We start from the raw sequence: 16,223 nt of genomic DNA on the forward strand, positions 1-16,223 counted from the left end.
TTTACTTTTGTATAATCCATTATTTATATAACCAAAAGTAAAGTCATATTCTTTTATATGTTACATTCAAATTCAATTTTAAATTTAAACTTTTTTAATTTCATGTTGATTTGGTAGGATCCAATTGTAATAGGCTTGTGGGATACAGAACCCTGTCTTGTATTTGTCTTCGATCTTGATTCCTAATTGCCAAAAGTCTGCCTTGAGGTCGAACTTGGAGAAGATCCTTGCATTGGACAAGTAGCCAAAAAGGAATTCTTTCTTGGGTAGAGGGAACTTAACATCTGACAAGAACCAGTTTAGGGACTCGTAATTAATAACAAGCCTTAATTTTCCTCTTAACTATTCGAACCTTTTATTCACATAAAAGGCTTAGCAAGCATCCCCTGGGGGAGTTTTCTAAATCTTCCTCAACTCTAATGGTTGGTATTGAGCAGTCAGGTAGGGGTTAGAATGGGATCTATCTCATTCCATCGTATATGACATGCACGTTGACTTGGGTCCACGAATGGAAATATGTTATGCTTTTTCCATGACGACTGACTCCCCTCTAAAGAATGAAAGAAGGATCAAAGGTGAGAGGTGAGAGTCGATTTCATTACAAACAGATATTTTTGTATATAGAATAGAAATGAGAGCTTCGAATAAAACTACACTTATTGCTTGTCTAAATAGACATGAGATAAGAGAGAAATGTAATCTAATAGGTTGACTTCCTTGGGTGAGTGACTTCTACATGCATACCAAATTGATTCATATATAGAGAATGTGTTTGGTCTTTACTTTGTAACTAATTACTTAAAAGCGACTTGCCATTTTTTGGGTTTCATTCCATTAGTTTGGTTAAAAAGGAGTTTTACTATATAACAATTGTTCTTATGTTTTAAAGTATAGTGATTTTAGGAACTCTTTGCATTTCCTTATGCATGGATGACATGTGAAGACTTGAGGTCTCTTTTTGCACATTTTGAAAATGAAGTTTCCACTTATGCATTTATTAAGTCATATAGTTCATGTTGTACGTCTGTTATGTCATTTCACATCACTATGAGTTTTTATTAAACACGTTTCATGTATGCCATTATATCAATGACACATGACATAGGCTTGGCTAGGTCATTTAGAATTATTTCCCATCTCAAAATTCGTATACAAAAACAACTTTATATTTTGAGTTCTTTTTTGATATCTTTTAACTCCTTTTAAGAGCATTAGTTTCTTCTTCAATGTGTTTTGAGACGATGGGTTCTTCTCTCCCTCCGTTTAATGTATTTTTGTTATTGGCTTGTGAAGACTTTTGTATTTTGCTTCTGGTGATGTTTGATGCTGGAGAATCTTATAACCTATTTCTTCTCTATTTGTCTGTGCAAATAGAAGAAGAATAACAAGTTTATATCAATAAAATGGTATAAATTTTGTGAGTTTCGTCCATAATGAGTTTTATGGTAATATTTATTAGTCTTCTTTGATCCAGCCAAAGTAGAAGAAAAGGATAAAGTAGAGTAATGCTAAATGCCTAACAAATTTACCATTTTGCTTTTGTCAAGGGGTGGACAAATGATATTTATAATTTTTGTGGAATTTTTATATATGCTAAAATTCTTAAGAAAAGGGAAAAAAAAATCATTTGGAATATCAATACATCACGTAATTAGGTATAGATGCATTCTTAAACATCTTTTAATTTGAGTGAAAAATAAAATCATTTGAGTTTAATTCAAAATTATCGAGTCAAAGTTAAAGAAAATTTGAGATCGGTTTGATCTCTAAATTTAAAGTTTGAAACTCAATTTGAATTTATAGTTTAGATTTATGGTTTAAATTTGTGTCTTATTGATAAAACGATGTTATTTTACTTAATTATGAGTAAAATAATATTATTTTGATAATTATTTAACATGACTCAAATCGAATTATGAGTCCAAATTGAACCAATTTGAATTATCTGTTTAGCTTGTGAGTCAATCTGAATAAAGCTTCCTCCAAATTAAGTTTGATTCGATTTTAAAAACAAATTGACTTTTTTAACTTAAATTCGACTTTTTTAACGTTCCAATCCAAGTCAGTTTGATTTTGATCCAACCTCCATCGTGAAGTTGTTTCTATCTACCTGATCCTCCTACCTATAAATAATTAAAAATTTTATTTGTTTAATTTCTCTTATCTTGTTCTCTTTGTGCTTAGGTTAGAGGAATATTTTCCACCTTTATATTAAAATTTATTAGAGTAAATTTGTCATTTAACTAAAAATATTTTTAAAAACTGAAAAATTATCATTTCCCTCTAAATTTAAAAATTTAATAATTTTCTCTACTGAAGGTTTCAAAAGTTATATTTTCCCTCTTAGGGTTTATTTTTTCTAATAACCACTTTCCGACAATCATTCTGAGGGCATTGTCGGTTGACCTTTTTACCACCTCTCTTTTTGACGATTTTTCGATGTGAAAACGACTAAAAATTTGATTGAAATGGTCGAATAATGTCATACAAATTTGTGCATCCTCTAACCACTTTGTTGTCAGTCAATGATGCACATGTTTATGCGTCGTCTAGTTAATGTCGAATTGGCTAGACTACATATAGATCCATGCAACATTCTATAAATCTGTATGCATTGTTTGATTATTTTAGTCGGATTTTCAAGAAACTATCGGAGAGAGAAGTGGTGAGAAGACTAACCAACGACCTTTTTGGAATAATTGTTGTAAGGTGGTTATTAAAAAAAATCAAACTTTATAAAAAAATATAGCTTTCAAACATTAAGTGAAGAGACATTATAAAATTTTTAAATCTAGAAGAAAATATAACTTTTTAAAAAATATTTTTAAGTAAATAATAATACTACACTTAATTTTAATGATGAATTTTAACAAATACGCTAATATTTGAATTTTTTAAACCAACATATGGGCATTTGTCTTTTCACTAAGCCTTGGCCCTGTACTCACTGCAAAGGTACCTTGTTCCCGTAGGAAAGAGTCAAACATACAAAAGAGACAAAAGAAGAAAGCAATGCCAACGACATTTTACTTAAAGGAGTTCTTGTTACACGAGGCAGAGCATCTTGATTATCATTCTTCTGCAAATAACGAGTAAGATCTTCAATATATCAACACCCATGGAAAGCTTGTTTCTCTACTTGCCAGTCTTCTTGGCCCTGTATGTGCTCACCAAGCATATGTTGAACAAAATCCAGAACCTCCCACCAAGTCCATTTCCTTCACTACCCATCATTGGCCATCTCTACCTCCTAAAACCACCCGTTTACAAAACTCTAGCGCAGATATCAAAACGAAAAGGCCCCATCGTCTTCCTCCAACTTGGGTCTCGCAAGGTCCTCCTCGTCTCATCACCATCAGCAGCTGAAGAATGCTTCACCAAAAACGATATTATTTTTGCCAACCGACCTCGCTTGCTTGTTGGCAAACATTTCGTCTACAACTTCACTACTCTTGCCTGGGCTTCCTATGGCGGTCACTGGCGAAACCTTAGACGAATTGCGACCGTTGAACTCTTGTCTGCTACTCGCCTCCAGGTGTTATACAGCATACGCGTTGATGAAATAAGGTCGTTGATCCGCAAGCTTTTTCATAAACAAAACCAATCTATTGACCTTAAGACTATGCTTAAAGAGCTGACAATGAACATCATGATGAGGTTGATCGCTGGCAAACGATATTATGGTGAGGACGTGACAAATTTGAAAAAGCGAAGAGGTTTAAGGACATCCAAGCAGAGACTTCTAAGGTTAGTAGCATGACTCATTTCGGAGATCACTTGCCGTGGATTAAATCAGGAGGTTTAGAGAAGAGGATGATGGAGTGTGGCACAAAGAGAGATGAATTCATGCAAGAATTAATAGAAGATCGTAGGAAAAAAATGGGAACCTATAGTTCTGCTGAAAAGACAAAATCCCTGGTTGAGTTTTTATTGACGCTGCAACAAACGAATCCCCAGTACTACAAAGACGAGATCATCAAAGGCCTCATGCTTGTAAGATTCCTTCTAACCCTGTAATTTATTCTTTAAATATAAAAATCATTGTAACTCCTTAGTGAAATGTTTAGTATTTTGTCTGTGTAGGTTCTGTTGGTAGCCGGAACAGATACCACAGCCAATACTCTGGAGTGGACATTTTCACTTTTGCTAAACCATCCAGAAGTCCTGAAGAAGGCCCGAACAGAAATAGACAAGCGCGCGGGAAATGGCCGCTTGATTGAAGAAACTGATTTAGTCCACCTTCCATACCTTCGCAACATCATAAATGAGGCCTTGCGCATGTATCCGGCAGTCCCTTTACTAATAACACACGAGTCATCAGATGATTGCAAAGTAGGGGGTTTCCATGTACCAAGAGGCACAATGTTATTGGTCAATGTTTGGGCCATCCAAAACGATCCGAAGACTTGGGTGGATCCAGGAAAGTTTCAGCCAGAAAGATTTGAGGGGGTAGAGTGGGGAAGAGATGGATTCAGACTGATGCCATTTGGGTCAGGGAGGAGGGGGTGTCCTGGAGAAGGGTTGGGATTGAAAGTGATGGGGTTAACAGTGGGTTCACTGATTCAGTGCTTTGAATGGGAAAGGCCTAGTGAGCAGATGATTGACATGAGAGAGCGGACTGGTTTTACTTTGCCAAAGGCCCAACCATTGATTACTAAATGCCACTCCCGTCCTATCATGCTTAAACCTCTTTCTCAAGCCTAAATAATTAGTTACTGTACAAAAATCACTGCAGGAAAGACCCTTAAATCGTACATGTAAACGACAATTTAATGGATACAGTAAGATAAAATTTGATAGTTCATTTACATAATATAACCCTGCACCTTCTATGCGTTAGCATAGCTTCTTGTATCTAATTGATCATCGATTCTAACATAGTTGTCCTCCTGCTACCACTTTAAGTTGTTTTTTAGGGAGCATTTTCTTATTTACTTGGGTGCTATGATTGTTTAAGGTTTTCTTGATCATCTTTCTACGAAAATTCTTAAAAATTATTCTTCAACTAACATCAATAGAAATAGCAAAAAATGAATTTTTTGATTTTTGTTTCACTTTTGCAAATCATGAGAAGAATAGTACATTTACAATTGATAAAACCAAAGTTATTGTTTGAGTCTAGGGTTGGATTCGAAAAGAATCAAGTTTAAGCTCGATTGGGTTCACATATAGTTGAGCTCGAGTTCAAGCTCAAACTCGTGAAAGTCAAACTTAAACTCAGTTTGAATTTGATTCGACTCTTTTTTTGTTATTAAAACAACATCGTTTTAATATATATTGGTTAAAACAACGTCGTTTTGTATCAAAATTTTAATTAAAAAATTAGACGAATAGCTCAAGCTCGGCTAAGACCGGCTCATTTTGGGTTCATCCAAATCGAGATCAAACTAGCTCGGTTCGAATTTAACTCTATTTGAGCCTAAAGAGTTGAGAAAAAATTCTGTCACAACACTTATTTAAATACTAAATTATTAATAAAAATTTCCATACACCATCAAGAAGTACATGAGGTTAGATCAAATGCAAAACAACAATTATAACAATTGAAATTAGTTGGACAATTCAACATCCATTGTATACTATATTTAATATAGTTTAACCCATTATTAAAAATCTTACGTCGTCGATGGATATGTTATTTACATCTTTAAGAAGAATTTTGATAAAATATAAATATTTATTAAAAAAACTTTATTTTGAGCCCCCTTGGTTCCTATCTCCCATCTTTAGCTTTATAATATAATCTTTTTACTTATATAGAACTAGAAATCAAGTAAAAAAAGTGGGATAATTGAGCAATTTCGATTTGTTAAAAAATTATTATAAACATGAGATAAGAGAGGCATATAGTTTGGTAGAACATGATCTCCGTTTGAGGAATTTTTATCTATATTTCAAGTTTATTTATGTGTAAATGATATGTTTGGACATTGTTTCTGTAGTTCATCCCTCAAAATGATTTATCAGAAGAAGATGGTTTATTATATTTTGTCATTTTGTGACTTTCCTAGATGAAGAGTTTGTCAATTCAATTTAATTTTATATGAATTTAAATTGAATTGAAATGAGATAAGCTAGTTTCCGAATCTAAATCAGCTTGATTTGGACCTACCTACATGTATTGTTCATAAAGTTTATTTTTATCTTCCTGATTTTATCTATAAATAATTCAAAATTTTATTTGTTTGATTTCTCCTGTCCGATTACCTTTGTGCTTAATTGCAAAGATACTTTCTTCCCGTGGAAAAGAACTGAAAGGAATCAAACGTACAAAAGAGACAAGAAGAAAGCAATGACATTCTGTTTAAAGAGGCCTTGTTATACGAGGGCAGAGCAAATCGTTGATCGTTCTTCTGCAAACAATAAGGTAAAATCTTCAATATATCAACACCCATGGAGAGCTTGTTTCTCTACTTGCCAGTCTTCTTGGCCCTGTATGTGCTCACCAAGCATATGTTGAACAAAATCCAGAACCTCCCACCAAGTCCATTTCCTTCACTGCCCATCATTGGCCATCTCTACCTTCTGAAACCACCCATCTACAAAACTCTTGCGCAGATATCAAAACGAAAAGGTCCCGTCGTCTTCCTCCAATTTGGGTCTCGCAAGGTCCTCCTCGTCTCATCACCATCAGCAGCTGAGGAATGTTTCACCAAAAACGATATTATTTTTGCCAACCGACCTCGCTTGCTCATCGGGAAACATTTGGGCTACAACTTCACTAGTCTCGTTTGGGCTCCCTATGGTGATCACTGGCGAAACCTTAGACGAATTGCGACCCTTGAAATCTTGTCCGCCACTCGCCTCCAGGCGTTATACAGTATACGTGTTGATGAAATAAGATTATTGGTCCGCAAGCTTTTCATAAACAAAATCAATCTGTTGACCTTCAGACTATGCTTAAGGAGCTGACAGTGAACGTCATGATGAGGATGATCGCTGGTAAACGATATTATGGTGAGGACGTGACAAATTTAGAGGAAGCAAAGAGGTTTAAGGACATCCAAGCGGAGACTTATAAGGTTAGTACCATGATCAATATAGGAGATCACTTGCCGTGGATTAAATCTGGAGAGATAGAGAAAAGGATGATGGAGTGTTGCAGGAAGAGAGATGAATTCATGCAAAAATTAATAGAAGATACTAGAAAAAAAATGGGCACCTATAGTCCTGATGAAAAGACAAAAACCCTGGTTGAGTTTTTACTGACGCTGCAACAAGCAAATCCCGAGTACTACAAAGACGAGATCATCAATGGCCTCATGCTTGTAAGTTTCCTATTAATTCTGTAATTTATTCTTCAATAATAAAGTTTCGTATAATTATTTTGAATATATAAATAGATATATATTTAATAATTAAGTGATTTTAAATTATAAATAAAATAATACTTAAACATATAATAATTCACATTATTATATATTTATTTATATACTCAATATAAATATGCGTTGTATTACTTATTATGGAAATATAAAAATCATTATTACTCCATCCGTAGTGTAATTTTAGTATTGTATCTGCGTAGGTTCTGTTGCTAGCCGGAACAGAAACTGCATCCAATACTTTGGAGTGGACATTTTCCCTTTTGCTAAACCAACCAGAAATCCTGAAGAAGGCCCGAGCAGAAATAGACAACTACGTGGGACATGGCCGGTTGCTTGAAGAAGCTGATTTAGTCCACCTTCCATGCCTTCGTAACATCATAAATGAGTCCATGCGCATGTATCCGGCAGTCCCTTTACTAATACCACACGAGTCATCAGATGATTGCAAAGTAGGGAGTTTCCATGTACCACGTGGCACAATGTTATTGGTTAATTTGTGGGCAATACAAAATGATTCGAAAATTTGGGTGGATCCGAGAAAGTTTAAGCCAGAAAGATTTGAGGGGGTAGAGGGGGCAAGAGATGATTCAGACTGATGCCATTTGGGTCAGGGAGGAGGGGGTGTCCTGGAGAAGGATTGGGTTTGAAAATGATCGGGTTAACAGTGGGTTCACTGATGCAGTGTTTTGAATGGGAAAGGCCTAGTGAGCAGATGATTGACATGAGAGAGGGGACTGGTCTCACTTTGCCAAGGGCCCAACCACTGATTGCTAAATGCCACGCCCGTCCTATCATGCTTAAACTTCTTTCTCAAACGTAAACCAGGGTAGTCTTACCTACCCATTATTTTTTATTTAGCGCATTTTCAACTCTAGTTCATTGGATCCTCAATATAATAAAGAGGCCATGTGGGCGTGCTAGTCTCAATTATCATGCTTAAATAATGTCTTTGAGTAATTTTATATATATATATATATATATATATATATATATATATATATATATATATGGCATTAGAACAACTCCGCGTGTTCTCTTGAACGGTGGTGGGACAAACCTCAGCGAGGACACTGAGTCCCGTAAGAGGGGGTGTATGTGATACCCTTAAGCGAATCCTATATCGACAAAGCACGGGAAAGATGCTGAGTCTGTCTATGTATCCCACATTGGTTAGTGGTGAGAGAGTTTGATTGGTTAAATAGCCTGTGAACTCCTTAACTGTCAAGACGTGTTTTGAGGAGATGTTGGATCTGTCTATGTATCCCACATTGATTAGTGGTGAGAGAGTTTGAGTGGTTAAATAGTCTGTGAGCTCCTTAACTGTCAAGACGCGTTTTGGGTTGCAAAGCCCAATAGCAAAACCATAATAGACTGTGTGTTCAAAGTGGATAATATCTTGACAATGGGCCGGGGTATTGGACCTGGGGTGTTATATGGCCTATTCGCTATGTTGAATTTTAGCTCACTATGCCCAACTCAAGGTGGACTTGCTCTTTTGTCTTGACTCTTGATGTGTCTTTGTCCGTTTTCCACGGCAACTAACCTTTCGCCATATCTAACCCGCCCCAAACTTCAAATTGAATAATTTTGTTGCATGGTAAATTTCTAGCAATTGAATAATTGTTGGGGAAATTTCTTTTTATTAGAATCAGCCCAAATAATTATGATCACTCAATTATTTCAAAGATGCGTATAGACTTTTTAAAGGAAGAAAAACTTTACACGTGAGATTAGTTAATTGTCACCATAAATGCATTTAATTAGAAAAAAAAGGTATAAATTAAGATATGGAAAATCAAATACCTAAAATAAATTATTTTCAATGTAATTTTATCGCTAAAAAGGAGACGTTCTTCTTGCATTATCAACTATTGAGTACTGTACAGTTGTCAAACTGTAAGCCTATATAGTCAAGTCTTTAACCCAACTTTTTCTAACCCCCACTCAATTGCAGGTTCCAAAATTCCGTGAAGAAAGACTTCTGTGTTTAAGCTTTTTCAGACGCCATGATTTTGCATATACTTCTCTTAACTGTCTTCTGGGTTGTTGCAAATCACTTCCTTAACAAGATCAAGAACCTCCCTCCAACTCCTTTCCCAACTTTACCCATCATAGGTCACCTTCACCTCCTTAAGAAACCTCTATATCAATCTCTCTCCAAAATCTCAGCCCGTCACGGCCCCGTACTTCTTCTGAAATTCGGCTCTCGCCGTGTCTTCCTTGTGTCCTCCCCGTCCGCTGCCGAAGAATGTTTTACCAAAAATGATATCGCTTTCGCCAACCGACCGGATCTACTCGCAGGAAAACACTTGGGCTACAATTACACCAGCCTCGCATGGGCTCCGTATGGGGACCACTGGCGGAACCTCAGGAAGATCGCTTCCCTGGAGATCTTATCCACTAATCGTCTGCAACAACTCTCTTCTGCTCGCATAGATGAAATCAGATCGTTAATTCGTAGGCTTTATAGAAATCAAAATCAGATAGTGGATATGAAAACTGCCTTCTTTGAGCTGACTCTGAATGTAATAATGAGGATGGTAGGCGGGAAGAGTTACTACGGTGAAAAAGTTATGGGGGCCGAGTCAGAGGAGTTTCGAGAGATTGTGGCTGAAACTTTTCGATTGGTGGGTGCCTCAAATTTGGTGGACTTTTTGCCAGTTTTAAGGTGGACTGGATACGGGGGAACGGAGAAGAGATTGCTAACTTTGCAGGAGAAGAGAGAGAAGTTTATGCAAAGTTTAATAGAAGAGCATAAAACAAAAATGCGTAGTGATGAGTATAAAAATAAAAATTTGGATGGACAGAGAAGGAAGTCGATGATAGAAGTGCTGCTGTGTTTGCAAGAATCTGATCCTGAGTACTATACTGATGAGATGATCAGAAGCCTTATGCTGGTAAGATCTTTACCCCTCATAAAAAAATAAATCAAGCAAATTGAAATTTTCACCATAATTTGTTTCCCCGTATACAAATATGCTCAATTTTTTTTCATACGCATTTACCATAAAGTGAGTTATAATATCAATTCTCTAATTTTATTACATAATTAAAAATTTTAGAATTTAATTGTGTAACAAAATATAGATAATATTAACACTTGTATGAATTAGAATGAGTTTTAGATAAAATTTTGGTAAAACAACTGTAATTTTTGAGTTGTGAAGCTGACTCAAGCTTGTGTTTTAAAGGTTGCAAATGAGGCTAAACTTGGTATTATAATTTATTTTGTGGTATATATGTATAATGAGAAAATATGTGAGTATATTTATTTAAGCGGAAACAAATTACAGGAAATTTTGAGACTAAAGATTAACAAAACTGATAAAGTATTAAAATTTTTGAGATAAAAATTTAAGTTCGAATTTTTATCACAATTGTAAAACTTTAACTTTTTTAATATAATAGTTATAAGTCAGTCTTTTCTTATTAAAAAACATTACTGTAAATATTTCAACATCACAATAAATTGTGGATAATGTACTAGATTCAAGCACACAAGTCTTTGTTACAATTTTTTTTTTGTTTATAAGTACCCATACTTCCTATTCTGATTTTGACGATGAGCTTTTTTTTTTTTTTAATTATAATATTTATTAATCTTAAAATTGAAGTCAGAATCTTTGTCCTGTTGATACTTTTGAGATAGGATTTCCTATGGTGTATCTATAGAGACTGTCTCTTTATACCAGTTTGGCCAATGATTTCAGCCAAAATCAACAAGAAAAACTCTCTTTCAAGACGGAAAATGAATGGTTCTTATTTCTTTCAATTTACTTTTTCTTATCCTACTACAGGTGATATTAATAGCTGGGTCGGATACGTCAGCTGGAACCATGGAGTGGGCAATGTCTCTCCTTCTAAACAACCCAGATGTTTTGAGAAAGGCACAAGCAGAAATAGACAATCAAATTGGCTCTAATCACTTTGTCGACGAATCTGATTTGGTTAAACTTCCCTATCTTCGTTGTATCATAAATGAGACTTTACGGTTGTACCCAGCAGGGCCATTACTGGTACCGCATCAATCATCAGAAGAATGCAAGGTTGGAGGTTATCGCATACCACGTGGCACAATGCTATTGGTAAATTTATGGGCCATTCAACATGACCCAACAATTTGGGAGGATTCTACCAAGTTTAGGCCTGAGAGGTTTGAAGGCTTTGAAGGAGTGCGGGATGGGTTCAAGTTGATGCCTTTTGGGGTAGGAAGGAGAAGCTGCCCCGGCGAGGGATTGGCGTTGCGCATGGTTGGGTTGGCTTTGGGCTCACTTATTCAATGCTTTAATTGGGAGAGACCCAATAAGGATATGGTGGACATGACCGAAGGAAGTGCTCTCAATTTGCCCAAGGCCCACCCTTTACAGGCCAAATGTAGCCCCCGTCCTGGCATGCTCAACCTTCTTTCACACTTATCTAATTTAACTTAAGAAGTCAGATGATAATAACTGAGATCATTACTATAACAGGGAAGAGATGTTGCTATACATCAATGTTAATAGTTTTCCCGTTCAGTTCATATTTAAGAGATGAAACTATGTTAAATTTTACTAAGAATGAAACTTGCAACAATTATGTTGTGATATTTAATGATATCAAACCTTAGTTATTAAAAGAAAGCATATGATTATAAAAATGTCTCTTGGTCATCTATTTTATTTTTAATATTCTATTAATATTAGAAGAAAGCATATGATTATAAAAAGTGTCGCTTGCTCATCGGGAATATTTGGGCTACAACTTCACTAGTCTCGTTTGGGCTCCCTATGGTGATCACTGGCGAAACCTTAGACGAATTGTGACCCTTGAAATCTTGTCCGCTACTCGCCTCCAGGGGTTATACAGTATACGTGTGGATGAAATAAGATTATTGGTCCGCAAGCTTTTTCATAAACAAAATCAATCTGTTGACCTTCAGACTATGCTTAAGGAGCTGACAGTGAACGTCATGATGAGGATGATCGCTGGTAAACGATATTATGGTGAGGACGTGACAAATTTAGAGGAAGCAAAGAGGTTTAAGGACATCCAAGCGGAGACTTATAAGGTTAGTACCATGACCAATATAGGAGATCACTTGCCGTGGATTAAATCTGGACAGATAGAGAAAAGGATGATGGAGTGTTGCAGGAAGAGAGATGAATTCATGCAAAAATTAATAGAAGATACGAGAAAAAAAATGGGCACCTATAGTCCTGATGAAAAGACAAAAACCCTGGTTGAGTTTTTACTGACGCTGCAACAAGCAAATCCCGAGTACTACAAAGACGAGATCATCAATGGCCTCATGCTTGTAAGTTTTCTATTGATTCTGTAATTTATTCTTTAATAATAAAGTTACGGCATAATTATTTTGAATATACAAAGAAATATGTATTTAATGATTGAGTTATTCTAAATTACAGATAAAATAATATTCAAATATATGATAATTCATATTACTATGTATTTATTTATATACTTAATATAAATATGCGTTGTATTACTTATTCCTGGAATATAAAAATCATTATTACTCCTTCCCTAGTGTAATTTTTAGTATTGTATCTGTGTAGGTTCTGTTGCTAGCCGGAACAGAAACTACATCCAATACTTTGGAGTGGACATTTTCCCTTTTGCTAAACCATCCAGAAGTCCTGAAGAAGGCCCGAGCAGGAATAGACAACTACGTGGGACATGGCCGCTTGCTTGAGGAAGCTGATTTAGTCCACCTTCCATACCTTCGCAACATCATAAATGAGGCCTTGCGCATGTATCCGGCAGTCCCTTACTAATACCACACGAGTCATCAGATGATTGCAAAGTAGGGGGTTTCCATGTACCACGTGGCACAATGTTATTGGTTAATTTGTGGGCAATACAAAATGATCCGAAAATTTGGGTGGATCCGAGAAAGTTTAAGCCAGAAAGATTTGAGGGGGTAGAGGGGGGAAGAGATGGACTCAGACTGATGCCATTTGGGTCAGGGAGGAGGGGGTGTCCTGGAGAAGGGTTGGGTTTGAAAATGATCGGGTTAACAGTGGGTTCACTGATTCAGTGTTTTGAATGGGAAAGGCCTAGTGAGCAGATGATTGACATGAGAGAGGGGACTGGTCTCACTTTGCCAAGGGCCCAACCACTGATTGCTAAATGCCACGCCCGTCCTATCATGCTTAAACTTCTTTCTCAAACGTAAACCAGGGTAGTCTTACCTACCCATTATTTTTTATTTAGGGCATTTTCAACTCTAGTTCATTGGATCCTCAATATAATAAAGATGCCATGTGGGCGTGCTAGTCTCAATTATCATGCTTAAATAATATCTTTGAGTAATTTTATATATATATATATATGTATGTATGTATTTTCATATGATTTAATATGATTTTATTATTAATTTAAAATAATTTATTTTTTTAATGATATATATAAATATAAAAATATTTATATTTTTAAAATAAATATACGTAATTTGCTTGGTATCCTTATCTTATCATGTGTTGTACCAATTAAGGTATTCTTATATTTGAAGGCTCATTAACTGGTTGGTGCAAAGAATGTTTGTTTGGTTATTTGGTTTGATCTAATAATCAGTGGTAAAAAACTGTTCTTGCATCCAGAAACAGAGCACAGCCAGAGTCTCCTCTCCTGGAGATAGAAGGATCTATGGGCTTCTGGGGCTTGTGCTTTCCTGTGTTTGTAGCTTTTTTTGTAATCGCGAAGCACTTCCTTAATAAATTCCAGAACCTCCCACCAAGTCCTTATCTTTGCCTTCCCATCATAGGCCATTTCTACCTCTTGAAGAAACCTATTCACCAAAATCTATACAGAATCTCCAAACAGCACGGTCCTATAGTCTTCCTCCAATTCGGGTCTCGCAAAGTTATCGTAGTCTCCTCAGCTTCAGCAGCAGAAGAATGTTTGACCAAAAACGACATCATCTTTGCCAATCGCCCTCGCATGACCATTGGAAGGATTCTGGGCTATAATTACACCATCCTATCTTGGGCTCCTTACGGTGACCACTGGCGAAATCTCAGAAAAATCATAGCCCTTGAAATGCTATCAACTTCTCGTATGCAAATGCTCTCTGGTATACGAGTTGACGAGGTCAAGAAATTGATTCGAAAGCTATTAGATAATGGAAACCAGTCTGTTGAACTGCGGACGATGTTTTTTGAGTTAACACTAAACATCATGATGAGAATGATTGCTGGAAAGCGATATTACGGTGACAACATGGCAGATCTTGAAGAGTCAAAGAGGTTTAAGGAGATTCATAGAGAGACATTTAAGTTAGCTGGAACGCCATGTATAGGAGATTATTTACCGTGGTTTAAGTCCAAGAAGCTTGAGAACATGATGATGGAGTGTCAAAGAAAGAGAGACGAGTTCATGCAGGGTTTGATAGAAGAGCATAGAAGAAGAATTGAAAGTGCCCTTGATTCTGAGAGAAAGAATACGTTGATTGCTGTTTTGTTGGCGCTGCAAGAATCAGAACCTGAATACTGCAAAGACGAGATCATCAAAGGGCTAATGCTTGTAAGATCTTTATGAAATTTCATCTATATCTGCATCTCTTAAACATATTCTATTTCCTGGTGCAGTTGATGTTATTTGCCGGAACAGACACCACAGTGAACGCCATAGAGTGGGCTCTTTCACTTCTGCTAAACCATCAACAAGTTCTCGAAAAAGTCCGAACAGAAATTGACCTGCACGTAGGCCATGAACGTCTGATTGAGGAATCAGATCTGCCTCATCTTCCTTTCCTCTGTAACATCATCAACGAGACGATGCGAATGTACCCGCCAGCCCCACTTTTATCTCCTCATGAATCGTCGGAGAATTGCGTAGTTGGAGGCTTTCATATTCCACAAGGGACGACGCTGTTTGTCAATGTGTGGGCAATACAAAATGATCCAAAGATTTGGGCAGATCCAACTATGTTTAAGCCAGAGAGGTTTGAAGGAGTTGAGGGAGGTAGAGATGGGTTCAGACTGATGCCATTTGGGTCAGGGAGAAGAGGATGTCCAGGAGAAGGTTTAGGGCTGAGAATGGTTGGGTTGGTTTTGGGATCAATGATTCAATGCTTTCAGTGGATGAGAATTGGGGAGGGGACGGTGGACATGACGGAAGGGGCTGGACTAACATTGTCTAAGGCTCAACCCTTGCTTGCTAAGTGCCGCCCACGTCCGATCATGTCCAACTTGCTATCTCAAATTTGAGAGGTATCACATTTGGGTTATTTAACTTTATGTATATTCAGTCTTCTACAATGTTAAACATTCTCAATTGCATTAGAACGTCCATTCGAAGCTTTTGGACTGAGTGTTCCATTATGTCAAGATTATAAAATGATCATTGTTGTCTTTGGACTGGATTTATCTGATCGAATTTAATTTATCAAATTTTATCTATGTCAACAATGTTACAAGACCCTAAACACAAAGTTTGTCTTTGCTAATATTAAGGTCATTCAATCATCTCATCTCATCAACTTTCATGCAATAACAGTTGGAACAACAATATAATTGGAAATTAAAATTTCTCAAATCTCATGTTCATAACTTCATCTATTTTTCATGTTCAACAACCCAATTATGTCATCACATATATCCATCAATTACGAATAGTCTTTAATATCACAAATTCATAAATCAAGACCTTATATTCTAATCTCAGGTCCTTTTGCAGCCATAACAAATCATAATTTCATAATTTTACAAAAGATGGGAAGATCTTACTAACTCATCTTCTATAGATAACTAATTTTGAAGCTTGATCTCTTTATCTTGATTTGGAACGCTTGAAAACTCATGGTCTCTCTCCCTTACACTAGAATATAAAACGTTGTGTAAACGATTGCTTAAAAACGAGACTCTTTTATGTAGATTTTTGAGAATAATGGCCTCG

General features: G+C 36.2%; 2 protein-coding genes and 3 pseudogenes across 2 annotated transcripts; all 5 read left to right on the plus strand.

The window, feature by feature from the left end:
- Positions 1–3,024: 3,024 nt before the first annotated feature.
- Positions 3,025–4,760, plus strand: LOC123229248 (annotated as a pseudogene).
- A 1,533-nt stretch (positions 4,761–6,293) lies between these two features.
- Positions 6,294–8,250, plus strand: LOC123229249 (annotated as a pseudogene).
- Positions 8,251–9,138: 888 nt separating this feature from the next.
- LOC123229246 (cytochrome P450 81Q32-like) lies at positions 9,139–11,977 on the plus strand. Its single transcript, XM_044654908.1, has 2 exons — positions 9,139–10,225; positions 11,126–11,977. The coding sequence occupies exons 1-2, from the start codon at positions 9,335–9,337 to the stop codon at positions 11,756–11,758; spliced, it is 1,524 nt and encodes a 507-aa protein (XP_044510843.1). The 5' UTR covers positions 9,139–9,334; the 3' UTR covers positions 11,759–11,977.
- LOC123229631 lies at positions 11,964–13,579 on the plus strand (annotated as a pseudogene).
- A 284-nt stretch (positions 13,580–13,863) lies between these two features.
- LOC123229247 (cytochrome P450 81Q32-like) lies at positions 13,864–15,692 on the plus strand. Its single transcript, XM_044654910.1, has 2 exons — positions 13,864–14,849; positions 14,915–15,692. The coding sequence occupies exons 1-2, from the start codon at positions 13,974–13,976 to the stop codon at positions 15,533–15,535; spliced, it is 1,497 nt and encodes a 498-aa protein (XP_044510845.1). The 5' UTR covers positions 13,864–13,973; the 3' UTR covers positions 15,536–15,692.
- Positions 15,693–16,223: the final 531 nt, after the last annotated feature.

Source organism: Mangifera indica, chromosome 11, assembly GCF_011075055.1.
Source record: "Mangifera indica cultivar Alphonso chromosome 11, CATAS_Mindica_2.1, whole genome shotgun sequence".
NCBI lineage: Eukaryota > Viridiplantae > Streptophyta > Magnoliopsida > Sapindales > Anacardiaceae > Mangifera > Mangifera indica.

Excerpts from the sequence above, each read along its gene's own strand:
- LOC123229246 (XM_044654908.1), top strand. The coding sequence starts at position 9,335 with ATGATTTTGCATATACTTCTCTTAACTGTCTTCTGGGTTGTTGCAAAT. Across the intron at positions 10,226-11,125 it reads TGATCAGAAGCCTTATGCTG|GTGATATTAATAGCTGGGTC; the intron begins GTAAGATCTTTA and ends ATCCTACTACAG.
- LOC123229247 (XM_044654910.1), top strand. The coding sequence starts at position 13,974 with ATGGGCTTCTGGGGCTTGTGCTTTCCTGTGTTTGTAGCTTTTTTTGTA. Across the intron at positions 14,850-14,914 it reads TCATCAAAGGGCTAATGCTT|TTGATGTTATTTGCCGGAAC; the intron begins GTAAGATCTTTA and ends TTCCTGGTGCAG.